General features: G+C 39.5%; 1 protein-coding gene across 2 annotated transcripts in view; it reads right to left on the bottom strand.

Moving 5' to 3' along the window:
* The window catches only part of cbl (Cbl proto-oncogene), a 93,581-nt gene that overhangs the window by 27,715 nt on the left and 47,814 nt on the right, over positions 1–18,052 (bottom strand). For both annotated transcript variants that reach the window (XM_033049691.1, XM_033049692.1), the window contains exons 3-4: positions 17,770–17,916; positions 12,846–13,002 (exon numbers count right to left, since the gene is read on the bottom strand). In XM_033049691.1, the coding sequence (XP_032905582.1) occupies positions 12,846–13,002; positions 17,770–17,916 (304 nt within the window). The remainder of the gene's footprint in view (positions 1–12,845; positions 13,003–17,769; positions 17,917–18,052) is intronic.

The raw sequence follows: 18,052 nt of genomic DNA, 5'->3' as shown, positions 1-18,052 counted from the left end.
TACATGACATTTTAGTGTTTTCTAAAAGAGAATTTAATTGCAGCTACTGTTACCAAAAGGTTTACAGACAAAAACTAATTTAAAAAAAAGCTATTTACTTTGCTTATTGGATTATCAAAATCATTAGTTGTCCAAACCTAATTAAGGTGCAGCCCATGACTCCTTGAAGCAGATCATACATTTTTAATGGCTTAAGAAACTTAATTACACTTAGGCAGCCATTTTTCTGCATGACTGAAAAAATAAACTAGTTCTAATTAAGAACAGATAAAACATCTTTTTGACGTCACAAGGCAGACTAAAAAATTGCTGGTGTGTAGGAAAGAACTGCAGATGCTGGTTTAAATCAGAGGCAGACACAAAATCCTGGAGTAAATCAGCGGGACAGGCAGCATCTCTGGAGAAAAGGAATGGGTGACATTTAAGTCGAGACCCTTCTACAGACTGATTTATTTGGTGTATTTGGCACCAATAGAAGTTGGGCCAAATTTCATAAATTGTACATAATATACAAGCAGTAAATGCATTCACTCGATCTCACCTCTACATTGTATGCTATTCAGGTACATGCAAACCCAACTGAAGTGAATGTTCACAGGAGCAATCCTTTTAATGTTATTTTTCAGTTATTTTTGAAGTTTTCATCATGATTGTTTCCGAATGAACGCAACTCATTGACAAAACTGCACCAAACAGTGAAATACTGCCTTAAACACTGGATTAAAATGCATGTTTTAACTATAACACATCTTTCATTGCTCTTTTTTCTCAGATATAGTATACGTTTATATGCAGTAACAAATCCTGTTACAATTTGGCTTTTCAGTTTTAGCGTTTATGTTTCACACTATCATTTCCTGTTCCTTATGAGCTGTATTCATTTATCAAAGACCAAGGGTTGAACTAAGACCTAGTGTAGTTGAGTTGCTCATGTTCCACTATTCCCATTTCTCAAGCAGAATTTCCAATTTTTTGAGTTGTGACACTCTTATCAGTAATTGCAAGACATAAGATTTTGGAAATTCACACATTCCCTTGCACGCTGCACCATATCTCAGCATGTTTAAACTGTGAACAACTAAGCTACACACATTGAACATATGCTCTCCATGTCTAATCAATAGTGCATTCAAGCAACGGTTGGTTACACTAAATAAACTTGCTCACTGCCAAATTTTTGGGCATAGCTAGAATGTCTTGGCTACAGCAGTGCAGCATTGTTGCAAGTAAGAATATCAGAACTGAATGGCAAAGCAGAGAAACAGCACAACTGCATGACAGCATTTATCCAGCACCAAGGAGACTTAGTAAGTTGTCAATAAGATCAAATGAGAGGCACAACCTGACATTAAGAAAGAAAAAGAATAAATTGTCAAAAGAATACTTAACTCCCCAAGAATGGTGGTTTGGGTTATTGGAGCCCAATGTCCCAGGAAAAGGTAATTGATACGGAAATCTGAAGTTGTTTCATTACGTTCGCAACTTTTGCACTAATCAGGAACTCTTCAAATGGCAGATACCTGAAATTACGATCTACTTATAAGAAACATAAATACCAATATGGGTTGGTTGATCTGTCTGTTCTTTCTTTTGTAATTTTTCTTGTCCCTTCTGCTGCGCTTGCTGACTTATGAGACTGCACCATAGACCAGTGTTAAATCCTTGGGTGGTTGAGCTGCTCAAATGAGTACACTTAAAGTATGAGAGGACTGATAATTGCCAAATTATAAATAATGTTTTCAAGTTTGCTCAGTTTTGATGTGAGATCATTGAAGACTTGGTTGACAAGTGTATTCAAAGTCTTGTTCAAGGAAGAAGCAAAGCCTCACTGGTGGAGATGGAAGTGTAGAGGGATTGGATCTGTATAATGAAGGTGATCCTATTGTTGATGGTGGGTACCGATGTGTTGAAATGTAGGTGGAAAGGGTAGAACTGGACAAGGGGAGAAAAAAAAATAGTTCAGATAGGCAGAAATCATCGATCGGAAAGACATTCAAAACCTTTTTCCAAGGGTGGAAATGTAAAGACTAAAGGGAATAGCTTTAAATTGAGAGGCAAAGTTGAAAGGAGATGTACAGGGCTTTAAAAAAATATATACACTAGAGGGTGATGGGCACCTGGAACAAGCTGCCCATGTGGTGGAAGAGGCATATACGATAGTGGCATTTAAGGATCTATTAAATAATCACATGGATATGCTGGGAACAGAGGTTCACATACAGGCAGGTGAGATTAGTTCATTTTGGCATTATGTTCGGCACAGACATTATGGGCTGAAAGGACTGTTCTTGTGCCGTACTATTCTGTTCTTCAGGTAATGTTCCACTCGGGTACCTAAATTTCAAAAATAATATTTAAAGTTTAATTTTTTACACTGGAATCCAAACCTCTAGCACAACACTCTTCATGATCAGGCCCCAAATGGTAGTCATTTCAATAATTTACACCACCAGGTGGCATTACCATGCTCATACACAAAATCTTGCCTATGGGTGAAGTGCAATTAATTATGATTTTATACTTCTCACAGCTACCACAAAAATTACAGGTCTTTCCACTGACAGGCATAATTCCTACAGTAGGGAAAATCGGGAATCAAGGGACATAGGTTTAAGGTGATGATTTAATGGGAATTGAAGGGTAACTTTTTAAAACGCAAAGGATGGTGGGTGTATGGAGAGTTGCCAGAGGAGGTAGTTGAGGCAGATACTTTCACAACGTTTAACATTTAGACAGGTACATGGATAGGATGGGTATAGGGGGATATGAGCCAAACACACGCAGGTGGAACTAGTGTAGATGGGACATGTTGGTTGGTGTGGGCAAGTAGGGCCAAAGGGCCTGTTTTCACACTGTATGACTCAATAGCAGATATGTTTCATTCCAGACAACATACTGACAAATCTTTTCTGCACCCTCGCGAATGCAATATTATTCTTCCTATTGTATGGTGACCAGAATGGGACACAATACTCCACCTGTGGCCCAACCGACAAATTTATAAAATTGTACCATAACTTTATCTTATTTTCTATGCCCTTGCCAATAAAGACGTAGTCTGTTTGTATTTTTCAGTAATTTATTTTCATGTGCTATCAATTTCAGGAATCTTATGACTCAGGCACTCTCATAACATTTTAGCATCTGGACTTGAACACCCAAGACAAAGGTTTTAGGCCAGTCTGATTGATAGGTATTAATGTAACTGCTTCCGTGTTGAATGACTCAATGAAGTGCCTGTCTTCATTAACACATTGGTTCTCAGTTTGTTAAATAATGATGAGACAAAAAATCCACTTAAAAAAAGTTTAAACAAATAGTAAATAAAGAGGGAAAAGGGAGTTTGACTGGCTTGAGGTTGGTGAAACTGAGAAAGTGATCAGAGGAGGTGGGGTAGAACAGCAGCAACAATATGTAGGTGGTAACAGAATTGCAAAATCCTGAAACATTTGGCTGCAACAAGAACAGGCGAATAAAGTCCCTTTTGTTGGCCTACACATCACACATTACAAAAATTCAAGATTACTGTAAACAAGTTGTTCTAATACATTTGACCAGTTCCAATATGCTGTCAGATTTTCTTCTTCATATTAAACAAGGCAATACAAAAAGATATTACATATCATCTCGTAGAAACAAAGAAATGCTGATGTCAGTTAACACACAAAAGGACACAAATGTTGGAGTAACTCAGCAGGTCAGGCGGAGAACATGGTTAGATGATGTTTTGGGGGTCTTTTGGAAGAAAACTGGAAAAGGGGAGAAAGTAGGAGAAAGCATGGTGGGGTGGGGTGGGGGGTGCTGACAGGCAGTAGGCATGAGATAGGTTTGAAGAGTTGTGGATTGTGCATCCAGAGGGAGGAAAGCAGCGTAGACAGGGGATGAGGGAGTGAAGGGGAGAAATAGGTAAGCCAGGTGGGGCATGGGGTGTGGAAAGGAATGTGGTGGTGAATGGGGGAGGGCTGTAAAAATTACAGGTTACCTAAAATTGGAGAATTCAACATTCATATGTTGCAGAGTATGAGGTGATGTTCCTCCAGTTTGTGTGTAGCCCTAAACTAGCAATGGAGGAGACCCAGGACAGAAAGGTCAGCTGGAGTGGGAAGGGGGTGTTAAAATGGTAAGCAACTGGGAGATCTAGTAGACCTTGGCGTCACTTATCCATGTTCTCCAGAGATGCTGCCTGACCTGCTGAGTTACTCCAGCACTTTGTGTGCTTTTACGTATCACCTAATCTTTTACAACCTCAGCAAAATGTTTTATAGCCAATAAAGTATTTTTTTAAAAGTCATCCCTATTGCAATGCAAGAAATGTTGAAGCCAATTTGCACATTGCAAAGACTCATAAAAATGAATGATAACAACCAGTCATCTGTTCTAGTGCTGCAATTTGCTGTTCTTCAGAACAGTGTCATTTAATTGAGCAGATTGGATCTCAGTTACATGTCTCAGAATAGATTCAGGAATACTCAAAAAGTTACCAGTATATTTTTAAATTGCATTTGAAATATTCCCTGTTTTCTCTAAGTACAGTGTAGAAATGTGCAGACTAAAAAGCTACTTCAATGCTCAAGCCTTGCTGAAGTCCCAAAGACAACATCCTTGTCAATTCTGTTAAGCCCCTGTCCCACTTGGGCTACCTCCACCCACCTTGCCCACAACCTATAGTCGCAGCAAGGTCGCCACGAGGTCGTAGGAGGTCTTCGTCAATCTCCTTCATGGCCGAGAATGGTCTCTGCGTAGTCGAAGCTTCAGCTAGGTCGCGGTGTATTTTTCAAGATGTTAAAAATTGGCCGCGACTAAAAATAGGTCGCCGTGGGAAAAGTCGATACTTTTGTAGTCGTAGGTCTAGTCGTGGTCAGTCATAGCAGGTTGTGATGCTAGTCGTAGGTAGTTGAAGGTGGTCGAAGGTAATAGCTCCGCGGTGAAAAAAGGTCAGTAGAAGAAAAAGGTAATTTAAACAGCAGTCACCTCTGTCACTCCAAGGCATGTTCATTCATAGCTTGAGAGATTTTTGGAGAGGGGAATAGTGTTTTCGAGATGGCACCAAAAAGGCAGCAGCGCAGGGGGAGGGCACAACCCTCAAATAAACCTGCCATGCAGGTGTTGCCCACCCAGGAGGAGGAGTGGCAGGAGGTGATGCCACAAGAGGTGATAGTGCAGGAGGAGATAGCCCTGCATGAGAGACCCCTGGAGGAGGAGACCAGGGTGGTAGTATATGTCCCCACCACCACCCCGAACTTCACTGCCTCATTTGAAGGCAGCAAAGCAGCCATTTCTCCTGTGTCTGACACAGCATCAGAGGCAGATGCCCCATTGGTGGTGAGGGAGGGCTGGAGGAAGGTTATGCCCTACACCTTCACCAGGCTGCAGGAGGGGGACCTTGAGGAATGGTTCCAGCAGAATGCCATCCTGTACGAGAAGGAAAATTAAGGGTACAGGGACAGGAATGACATGCTTGCCATCCACTGCCCCACATGTGTTGTCTTAAAGTTCCAGCTCTTCCAGTCATCTGGTGTACTGGGACAGTCCATCACAGGGATGACAGATGGCACAATGGGCTAAGTGTTCGGCTGGCAACCGGAAGGTAGCCGGTTCGAATCCCGCTTGGAGTGCATACTGTCGTTGTGTCCTTGGGCAAGACACTTCACCCACCTTTGCCTGTGTGTGAATGTGTGTGAGTGATTGGTGGTGGTCGGAGGGGCCGTAGGCGCAGAATGGCAGCCACGCTTCCGTCAGTCTGCCCCAGGGCAGCTGTGGCTACAGAAGTAGCTTACCACCACCGAGTGTGACCGAGGAGTGAATGAATAATGCGATGTAAAGCGCCTTGAGTATTAGAAAGGCGCTATATAAATCCCATCCATAATTACTATTATTATCACATCACATCATCTCCATTCACCCATTGAGACCTCTTCTTGTGCTTCCTCTTCACCCTTGCTCTTCCTCTTCTGCCTTTCTTAAAATAAGGCTGCTGAAGCAAAAGGACAACTGCAAACAGCAGTAATTTTATTTTTACTAACATCCTCCAAACTAGTTCCTTTCTTGTTTGCATGGTTCAGAATGATTTAAAAAAAACCTGGGAGGCATTTTTTAGTGCGAAAGAAAATGCAGACATTAAGTCATTTTATCAGATGATCATTGAGCTGTAGACACTCATCACTGGTCTTTGTTGGTTTTCGGTGTGGTCCTCTAAGGTGGAAGGGGGTCGTGCTCATTCACGGACCAATTTGCCAGAGACCATCCTCGAGTCTTCAACATAATCGAAGGAGGTCTTCTTCATAGTCGAGAGAGGTCTTCAACATAGTCGTAAGAGGTCGTAGACATAGTCGTGGAAGGTGTTAGATCACCGCGACCTTGATTTTTTTAAAGTCGCTGTGGAGGTCTCCTAAGTGGGACAGGCCCTTTAGTAATTTATTTAAAAAGCTCAATAAAATAATTTATTGCGTTCGAAGCAAAGCTGACCATCACTAAACAATCCTTGTCTTTCCAAATGCAGATAGATCCTAGGCTCAGAATCTCTTCTGATAATTTTCCTACCACTGATGTTAGGTTTACCACCCTGTTGTTCCCTAGCTTGTTCTTGCAGCCTTTCTTAAAGGCTCAATATTAGCCACCCTCCAATCTTCTGAAAGCTCACCTACAGCTGAGAAAGATACAAAAACCCCTGCCAAGTCCCCAGCAATTCCGACAAGCGGAATTATTGACCTTTATCTATGATAATCGTGTCAAAACCCCTTTTCATAATATCAATATGTTTCAGGACATCTCTGTGCTCGTCTCGGATTTCCCTAGTTTCTATCATCTCCTCCACAGTAAATACAGATGATAAGTATTCATTTAAAATCCTGCCAATCTCCCAAGGTTCCACACAGAGACGACCACATTGATTCACGTTCATCTATTCCCTCTTTAGTTATTCTTTTGTTCTTTATATATACACCTTTAGAATCTCTGGATTCTCTTTTACCTTACCTGCCAAGATTATCTCATCATTTAAAATTTTTTTTTTTTAACCCTTATTCGTTCTGAAAATTATTCCTAAATCCTTTACACTAAACAGAATTGCTTGATCCCAGCTGCCAGACATAGTGTTTGCATAACTAGACACTCATTATCCTTCATCGAGTATGGTCCCTTAATCCTTCAGCCTTGCCCATCACTCAAACATGAATAAATGACCCTGAACTCTCCATCTCACTTTTAAATGCCTCCCAATTGCCAGATGCTCCTTTGCCTGTTCATAGTCTTTCCCAGACAACCTTTAAAAGCTCCTTTAAAATGCCATAAAAATTAGCCACGCCCTAATTTAGGACTAATTTGTGAACCAGTCTATCTTGTTCAGTCTGAAGAAGGGTCTCAACCCAAAACGTCACCTATTCCTTCTCTCCAGAGATGCTGCCTCACCCGCTGAGTTACTCCAGCATTTTGTGTCTATCTTGGTCTACAACTATTTTAAAACTAACAAAGACCCTTCTCCAGAACTGGAAGCCAAAATGTGTTCGACTAATTGAGTCACTTTTGAATAATTCATTTAAAAAAAATACTTTGGAAGATTGCAATTTACTTCCTAATGTAATTTTTTTTTAATGAAACACAATCATGGAATACAGCAGCAGCATAAGAGGCCAATTAACTTGTTATTCATGTGCTAGCTGTTTGGTGCAGCTCTCCAATAATCTCCGTCCATGGAGAAATCTTTTTCCCGTGAAGATTTTTCCATTGTATTTTAAGTTGGCCTGTAGGAAGAATTCCAGGTCAGAGCGATTGACTGCATTTTTAGAAGTCATCCTCACAGTTCCTGTGCTTCCATCCTATTGTTATAAATTATCCTGATTTTTTGGTGATCAGAAATTTGCACAATGCAATAGATTTGGTCTAGCTCATGTCTTATACCATTTTAGAAAGATCTCCCTGCACCCGTATTCAATGACTCTACCAAAAAGTCACAATTCTTGTGTCCCTCCTTTACCATCTTTGCAACCTGTGGTGAGAAAATTATTGGAGGGCATTTTGAAGGACAGGATTAGACCTATTAGGGATAGTCAGAAGGGTCCCGACCCAAAAGGTCTCCCATCCCACCGTTTTTCAAAACATGTGTATTCTCTCCTACTGTCACTGAGACTGGAGGTCTTGAGTTATAAGCCTTGAGACTGATGAGCTCGGACAGTTTTCCCTGGAGTATAGAAGGCTGAGGGATGAACTTACAGAATCACTAGGGGCATAGGTGGGATAAAAAGACACAGTATTTTCTCAGGATAGAAAAGTCGAAAACTACAGTACATAGATTTAAGTTGAGAGGGGATTTTATTTTTTTTAAAGCACCTAGAGGGGCAACTTTTTCCACTCAGAGGGTGGTGTATGTGGAACAAGCTGCCAAGGAAAAATCGAGGCAGGTTTGAAAGATACAATGTTTGAAAGATATTTGGACATGTACATGGACAGGAAAAGCCTAGAGATATGGGCCAAACACAGGCAAATCTGATTAACTCAAATAGACATCTTGTCAGCACTAACAAACTATGCCAAAGGGCTGAAATTTGGAAAGCTTTACCCCCTCTTTCAGATGTTGACGAAACTTGATTATGCACCTCCACAGTTCTGCATTAATGTCCATCAATACTTGTGCAGGATAAAGTGACCTCATGATAAATGACTCTACATAATACTTGCAGTGCTTCTCCCTGCTGATGCAGACATCAAGAACTTCAAAACGTTACCATTAGTCTTCATACATTTGATCCCAAGTTAATTTACATTACATTGCAAACAAAGATGTGTCCAGTATTCAGGTCACGCTGGCATTCAAGAGGGGAAATGCATTTATAACATTAATAGCATCACTGATGAAGAACACTAGTGCAGAGTTCCCTGAATAAATATGGTGCAATAAGTAGTACAACATCAATTAAATATAATACCTGAAGGCTGAGGGACTTGAATGATGTTGAGAGACAGTGAAATTAACAGTTAATTGTACATAGTAGGTCATTTTACTTGATTAGGTTTTGAATGAACATTGAATATCAATCTGAATGCCAGTTGGAAGTGTAACCCAAAACATCATTTTTTGAAAATGGTTAAAATGAAGGAATAAATAACCCAGATCCATACAATTTAACTTCTAAAGATGAACAAATATCATGTATATTTAATTAAATTCTGCTGAAAATGTTTAGTCACACATCATAAACTGAAGCTTACTCTAATAGTAATTTCCTTATAAAATTGTAACTTGTGGTTGCTTTATAACTGAAACTGTTGGGAACCCCTTCTGTGTAAGACTATTGGCATGCTAGGCGAGGAACTTGAAAAACAAAAAAGGCAAAATGAATGCTAGCAAGGATATTTTGGCAACCGGTAATTTAAATCTGTAGAAACGTTGTTTAACAAAGTCACAGATTTTAAAGAAGTTAGAACCAACATGAGTATTAAGCTCAACAATTTAAAGAACAGCCCAACATGTCAACACGTGTATCTCACCGAAATATTTTTAGCTTTAAAATTTCCCTCCAACTTGCCCCCTCCCCAGGATTATCATACAAGTACAGTGCCCTCCATAATGTTTGGGACAAAGACCCGTCATTTATTTATTTGCCTCTATTCCACAATTTGAGATTTGTAATTGAAAAAAATCACAAGTGGTTAAAGTGCACATTGTCAGATTTGGGGGGGGGGGGGGGGGGGGGGGGGGGGGGGGGTGGCGCTATGTATAAACACTGCTGTAATTTCTACATGGTGACACCAAAATGTATAAAAATGCCCTTTAATAAAATCTGACAATGTGCACTTTAACCACATGTGATTTTTTTCAAATTCAAATTGTGAAGTACAGAGGCAAATTAATAAATGATGTGTCTTTGTCCCAAACATTATGGAGGGCACTGTGCATAGAGGTTCATTAAGAGTTTGAAACTTTTGGATTTCCTCATAAATTTCATTGGAAGAGCCTGACTCAATGAAGTCAAATCCAATTAAAGGAAACTGCTGATCAGTCACATACGTCAGCAACTGTCCGCCACAATTGTTTGACTTTGCAGCTTGCCAAACAGATCAGATAACTAGAGTACAGGGATGAAAGCTGAGAGAATGCAACAGTACTAAAAATATAAAATTTATCAATGACCAGAACTAAGGTACAATCCACGGGGAGCAATTCCTTAAAATGAAGCAGAGTGGTCTCCTGTGTTCTATAAGACAGTGTACCAACAAGGCAACTTCTGTAATGCACAATGTTTGCATAGATCCAAATTCAATAAAATGTAGGAAATTCCTAGGTGCCCGAACTGGTGCAAGGGGAAAAGGGAGCAAGAGGGAATACATGGCGCAGGGGAGTTAGGAGGGGCGCAACAAGATAATTGGGGGGGGAGGGGGGGGGGGGGTGAGAGGAGATAAATTAAGCTAGAGCAAGCAGTGGTGAGAACAAGTAAGAGAAGACACTGGTTGCAGGAAGCAAGAAGAGCAAGCTGGGGCATGTGAGGGGAAGGGGAGAAAACTTGGGGTAAATAGGAGGGGAAGAGCAAACAAGCTTAAAGTGGGGAACAGTGGACAAGTTGGAGTGGGTTGTAGTGGGTTTTGTTGATGTTTACAGCTGGTCTGGCATACCCATCAGCCACCTACGCTTTTAAAGAAACCACATACAGGTTGAAAGTCGACCTTAACACCGATGTAAAGTGTGAATTAAACTGTGCTCGTAGTTCTCGCCAGCTTGGGTTGCGATCTCTGCAGATTCCCACATTTTGTAAACCGCCAGAGTAAAGGCTGTCTCACTGCTGCATAACTCTGTCTGCTTGCCTGTTAGCCAGAGGTGCTCGGTAAAGACAGGGGCTGAGAATTTCTCACAGACAGCAACATGCAGTAACGGGTGGTCGATAGTGTCTGTCACGGTCGAACTTTAAACGACAAGGTCACATCACGAGGGCAAAGTGACTGTAAAGTTCGCTTTGCTAAAAGTGTAGGAAGGAACTTTTAACCCGAGTTGTGAATCTGTGGAATTCTCGGCCACAGAAGGCAGTGGAGGCCAATTCACTGGATATTTTCAAGAGAGAGTTAGATTTAGCTCTTAGGGCCAACGGAATCATGGGATATGTGGAGAAAGCAGGAACAGGGTACTGATTTTGGATGATCAGCCATGATCATATTGAATGGCAGTGCTGGCTCAAAGGGTCGAATGGCCTACTCTTACACCTACTTTATGTTTCTAGGTAGAGATTGGGGCAAGTGGATCAAGCCATGGAAGGGGTTGGGGGTGGAATTGCCCGAATCAAAGTGAACTCAGAATCAGGGCAGACAGGCAATTGAAAACAAGTATAGTAAGGTAAGGGAGAGCAAACAATGAGCAACAAGGAGGAGCAAGCATGTGAAGAGAAATTAGTTTGGGCCAGGTACTGCAATAGGAAAGGGGCAAAACTGAGGTGTATCAATAGATGGAAAAGAGGAAGAAAGGGAATATGGAGATCTAGGATTGGGCGTAATGCGAAAAAACAAATTGCAATTTCAATTAATCACTTGCAATTTCAAAGTTTTGTCAAAATTGATCTGTGTAGCTCTTCAAAATGCTGGCATGTTTCTGCTCTTATATACTTTGACTTTGCGTATATTAAAATATTCATTTGATACACCATTTCATAATTCATCTTATACGCAAACAATTACAGGTGGAAACGGGCTGAAGTTTAGCCAACAAACACAAAAACATAATATAAATATGTTACCAAACAGAGCAGTACTTCATAGTTCATTTGTAAACCCAGCTAACCCATTTGGAGAGCCACAATGATTTCATGAGCAAATTGTTTTTTATCCCATAAATTATAATGGTAATTCCTTTTAAAATTGAAAAAGTTGGCCCTAAATTATACAGAAGGATCAAAAGGAATGGGTGACTTTTCAGGTCGAGGGTCAAATTTGAAGAAGGGTCTCGACCCGAAACGTCACCCATTCCTTCTCTCCAGAGATGCTGCCTGACCTGCTGAGTTATACCAGCATATTGTGTCCATATTCGGAAAAGCAATCTCCTTCCAAATGTAGTCACACAGAAAAAATCTTTCAGAAAAGGATTTCATATTTTATAAACTAGAACGAAGAAATGGGCAGCACAATGGCGTTGCTGGTTGTCACGATACCTACACAGCTCCAGCAATCAGGATTTAATTCTGAACTGCAGAGTCTATTTGGAGTTTTATATTCTCCCTCTTACTGAGAGTTTCTCCCAGATACTCTGACTTCCACATCCCAAAGGGCTGATTATTAGGTTAATTAGCTACTGTAAATTACTGCTAATGTAGTGGTGGAATCACATGGTAATAATGGACGTGAAAAATAATAGGTTGCAGAGAATGGGAAGGGGAATTCATTTGCTCCGTTTGAATTTTATGCGATGTATGGCCTCCTCTTCCACAAGGAAACATGGAAATATTATCAAAGGAAATAAATAATGTCTTGGATTTTTCTTCTCACTCAGCTATCTCATTTGAAAATTGGTGACATCTTTAGATTCCTCAGTTAAGAGTTACAAGCCCTTGTATTTGCAGACCCCACATAAAATCAATACATTTCAACTTAGTTAAAATTCTACAGGTGCTTTACCTTTACATCCAAGCAAATATACCATAAGCATATCACAAATCTGACCCTATCATTGGAAGCGTCCAGGTAATATTCAGTAGCAATTTCACTTGTTGATTTTTATCACTTTTTACTAACCCAAGTACGTTAGAGTTAAATGCCTCGTTCAAATTGATAATTAAAAATGGAAAATGTGGGGCAGAATTGTCCTCAAAAGTGCATTTACAATTGGATTATCAAATGTGTAGTCTTTTCATACTGTCACAAAATGTACTTGCCTGAAAAAGTCTGGTGAAAATGTCAAATTCAAAAACCGAGATGAAGTCATTACAGGTCAGATCAATAGTAGATTTTAAGGCCATGGCCTCAAGACCCGAGGTGATTGGATGAACATCATGCAAGGCCTGTCGAAAAACCTTCCAGTGAATGATCGTCCTAGAACAGGGAGAAGACAGTCAGCATACAAATTGTTAAATACAACAGCATATAATATAGTAGGTTTTAGACAGTTTTAGACAAGCATGACTTCATTCTGATGTTTACCATTGTAAAATTCAATAATTCTAACAGTCCTCTTTAGAGGCATTATCAATCTACTTTATGGTTAGCTTGGCAAACAATATTAAAAGTGCTTTATATTATTCATAAAGGTGCAGGTGATATTGTAATTATAGTTCTTAAATATTCCAGGGATTACTCAGATTATAAAGCCATTAAATTATAAATCGAAAATGCACTTGCTAATAACTTCAGTAGAGACCAAGAAAACAAAATCCCAAAAAAGGGAATTTGAGGGCAGTAAAATGTATCATATTAACTTGTCTCAAATTATATTCCACCCTCTGCAAGCAGGTCATAAATTTTTAGGCATTCATGTGTACTACTTGCTGATCTCCTTTTTCTCCCTAAAAGTAAAACCCCGACAGACATTGTAAATCTTTTTACAGAGTTTTACTGAAAAATCTTAATTTGTTGCACAAGAAAATTATTGATCAAAATAAACCTAAATTCCAGCCTGCAATAAAATTTGCCATAACATCTAAAATACAAATGAATACAGATTAGGGAGAAGTACAATGTTTCACTTTCAAATAACAGAGTCCCATGTTAAATTAATCGCAACTGGGTAATAACGGAAAAATTGCAAATTGAACTTGGCACTTCCAGATTAAGAATAGAAAATTGTTATCGATTTGCAGTTCCGACTGACTCACATCTAATGATGTCTGCTGGAAAAGCACATAGATCTCCAGCTGGATCAACTCAGATAGCCTGCATAGGCAGCTGACAGTCATTGACACTTATAAATTACACCAGAGAAAAATATTAGGATATAACCAATAGACAAAAACGTTTGCTTTAACGATGGGAAAAAAAGGCAGTGGTACTTCAAGTGAAGCCTGACCTAAACTAGAAATTAAATCAAATAAGATGACATGGACGGCAATTAATTTGCTGAAGTTGACACTGTACATTATGGATTATTGCTGATATGCACAAGAGATGAGAGGTATGAAACTGGTGCACGGTGCAACTTGGCTGCTGAGATGAAACCAGATGGCACAAAATTGTTCAAATCAACAGATCTGGCAAAAATTTAAATTGTTAATACTTCAAACATGCCTAGCACTACAAGTAATATCAAGTACATCTGCTGTACACAAATTAACAAAGACTTTTATAAATAAACATAGCAATGACAGGTGTGCTTTCTGAATTTTTACTTTCCTTCCCTATTCTACCCAAAAACTTCACATCTGTGCAACATTTCTCACTGCGTGTTGATCTTATCATAAAACATTTGAACTCTTATCAGTCTGCATAGCAAGCTAAATTACCACTGGTATGCTGATAAATGAACATTGCAAATTCATGACCATTTTACCTGGAATTCAAGCATTCAAGTCAATAATCATAGTACAGCCGGGTGACACATGGCTTGTCAAGTACACACAGCTCCATGACTACTATCAAAAACAGTTAAAGTAATGATATTCTATATAAATGTGATAATAGTATAACTAGTCTTCTCTACAGCTTTTCTCATGATAAACAAAAGCACCCATCTTCAACATCTCTTCAGTCTGCTAGGCGAGTGTTATTGCACAAGTATGGTTCCAGTCTTGTCCATGTAGTAATTGCCAGAAACTCTTTGGAATGGAATGCTTTGGCCTTGCAAGAATATAGATCCAAAATCAATATTGCATATGTCACCTAAGATTGTCTTTAAAACAAGACAAAAAAAACAGCAACTATCTGGCCTCTATATTCTTTACTTTGATGTGAAGGCTTCCAAATTAGGTCAACAGGCTGTTCTTTCAGATCTGGTCCAACTGGTTGCAGTTCTCCCAGGGCCTGTTGTCAAGTTATGGTGTTTTCACTCTGCAGTGATCTCCTTCATAAATTCCATTCTCTAGCCACCAACTTCGGCTAATTCGCTGGTAACCATCTGAACCTGTTTGAAACTTGAGCGTCTCTTTGATGCTGATGAGATCCAGATGTGTCCAACCTCCGGTTTCTCCACATCTGCTTCAATTACATGTTACTTTGGGGATCGTCCCAAGATGTCATATCCTCTTCTATTTGGACCTTGTATAATCAGGGATGTGCTGAATTTTGAGTCATCGCTATCTTCTGCTGTCAGTCCAATATGGGCTCCAACCTTATTGTCTCTCCTCAACAGCGACCTGTTATATTTGGCACACCTGTTCTGGTGCATTGTTGGTCATGTTTTGGTTGCATCTCAATAGCCTTCCTACACTTTCTTTTTTAAACGTCTGGTTCTAGCAGCCTTCTTGTTACTCATTTACTTATGTATTCATTGGAGTGGAGAAGTTTAATATTCTAATATGATCAAATGCAGATCTGACTGATAATTTAACAAATTGAACAGTTACATGGCCACTTTCATACCATTAACTGGCGCAAAATAAGGTATTGTTGTTCGACAAATCTTACAAAATTGCCCATTATGAATTGTGGCCCGTTATCTGTGATCACCACCTCTGTCAAACTGTCCTTTAAACCTGCAAATGAGCTTTTGTGAACAATCTACACTGAAAAATAATCTAATCATCAGATGCATTGTCCCATTCAGAATAAATCAGACGGGCCCGACTATTGCGCAGAAGTGAAACATTTAATTTGATTGGTTCCTTTTCTGCATACGGTCCCTAATCTCCTCACTCAGCCTTGAAGCACACATCTTTCCTCTCATTTTGTGGAGGAAGGCATTCACTCCTTAATACGAGTTACCACTTTTAGTGTCATTCCTTCATAGATTTGAATTAATTATCCTTTCAACTACCAAGACAAGTCACTTTGAGTGTCCAGTTCATCTCTCACATGAAAGTATGGTGCAGGATCGGCTCCAATATCACTGTCTTATTCCACCATGTAAATCACCTGCTTTAGCTGGTGCGTTATGTCATTTGCTCTGTGGCCTTAATCTCCTCCATCAATGGCTAAGAGATTGGTATGCCTTTCACCACATTGATGGTCATATTTTCCCTATTCTGCCATCTATATCAACTTCACACAAAGCTTTTTTTTCATGTTCCCCATTCTGTATTTCTCACTTGGCTTTAGATATCTCTATACGTATACAACCTTTTTAAAGTAACACCCTCTCATGTGGTAGCTACTCCTTCAGGTTAGATGTTGGATTCCACAAATAATCTAATCTCTCATGGAAATACTTTCTGCCGTCAAAATTGCAATTATTTGCTCCACTGCTGAACTATTTACACCAAGGAACTTGAAACGCTCTACCATCTCCACTTCAGCACCATTGATGATGAATGAGGAATGTACTCTACACCTCGTTTTCTTAAGTCACTGACTAGCTCCTTCATTTTGCTGACTTTGAGAGAGAGGTTGTTTTTGTCTATGTTGCTAAACTCTCTACTCAGTCTCATCATTGTTCGAGATCTGGTCCACTACATGGTATCATCTTGCAACTTAAATGGAGTTGGAGCTGAATTTGGCCACACACTCATGAGGGTACTGGGGGTATAACAACTGGCTAAGAACACATCCTTGCAGGGCACCAGTGTTAAGAATTATTGCGGAGCATTGTTTTTCATTTTCCTCACCAACCATAGTTTATGGGTCAGAATGTTAAAGATCTAGTGCTGACTCCTAGGTCCAAATGTCAGCACCCTGATTAAACATCAAAGAAAATAAGTTTCAGCAAATGCAGTTTATTATAGAAAAAAATAGTCAAACTGTTTGGCATCTTCTCACTATTAGAACTTCATAAACAAACAATGCCATGTCTGTCACTGTAAAGTTCTACTTCATAAATAAAAGACTCAAAATGAAGCCTCAAGCTGCTGGAGTGATATATTGTGTAAGGATAGTGAGTGGGAGTATGGATAGTCTGATGGATAAATGAATGCTTTGTGCTCTTAAATCCAGGAAGCAGCTTGTGCAAACTATTTAACAATTACTTCCAAACACTTCTAAAAGGGTACAGTAATGACATTTTCTGTTTTTTAGGATGGTGACAGATTTCAATAGTAATAACTTTTGCCAATTGGTGTAATTACTATCTACAAGCTCTTCACCAATTACATCAGAGGATATGAGCTGCAGAGTGACATTGCTAATATTCCAACAACCCAAATTTTATCTTGAACATGGTCTTGTGAAAGTCTTTCATTCTAATCATTGTTTATCATTGCCTTTAACACAGCATTTAAATATGAGGTTAAGATTGCAGTAAACATGCAGAAGGATAATACTGCGAAGGTAGTCCAGTAGTCTTCCAGAGCTAGATATACCCCCAGGACTTTTAAGATGGCATCCATCTTTCTGATGCCTTGAATGTACCTGGATAGCAGAAAGATACAATATTGGGCTTGGATAGACTCGAGCATGGAAAACATTGAATGGCAGTGTGGAGCGATTCTGATTTTGGTGCAACTGAAAAACGATGGTTAGCCTAGTTGTATAATGGCTGCTGAAGCCTGATAGCAGTGACGTGGGTACTCAAAACAAGCTACGTAAAAGGCTCAGACTATTCCCTTTATATAATTTATATGACACTGTATAACAAGCAATAATGATGAATTGACTACAGCAAAACGAGGGGGGGGGGGGGGGGGGGGGGGGGAAGGGGGGGAGAAGAGGTGAAAAATTCAAAAAAAATTAACCACACTGAAAATCATGCCAAAATTAGGAGCAAATTAAGTGACTTACTTTTCTCCATAAGCTTTCCTCCAGAAATCTGCCGCATCTGCTTTTGTGATCCTGAAAGTATCTCCCATGAATACGCCATTTTGGAATATAGCTTTCAGCTCTGCCAACATGTGACTGAATATCAATGACAGCTTGGTCAAATGTCGTCTGCAAAGAGAACAAATATCTCTACATAATGATGTTCATAACCATTTTTTCTCATTAGGAATGAAAAACAGTTAATATGACACACTGTTGTTCATATATAATCAAGTTAACATTAGATCTTCCTTTTCACAATTTT

Source organism: Amblyraja radiata, chromosome 33 (genome assembly GCF_010909765.2).
Source record: "Amblyraja radiata isolate CabotCenter1 chromosome 33, sAmbRad1.1.pri, whole genome shotgun sequence".
NCBI classification, from domain to species: Eukaryota; Metazoa; Chordata; class Chondrichthyes; order Rajiformes; family Rajidae; genus Amblyraja; species Amblyraja radiata.
Note: the sequence above shows the minus strand (reverse complement) of the source record. Positions and strands in the feature narration are given on the sequence as shown.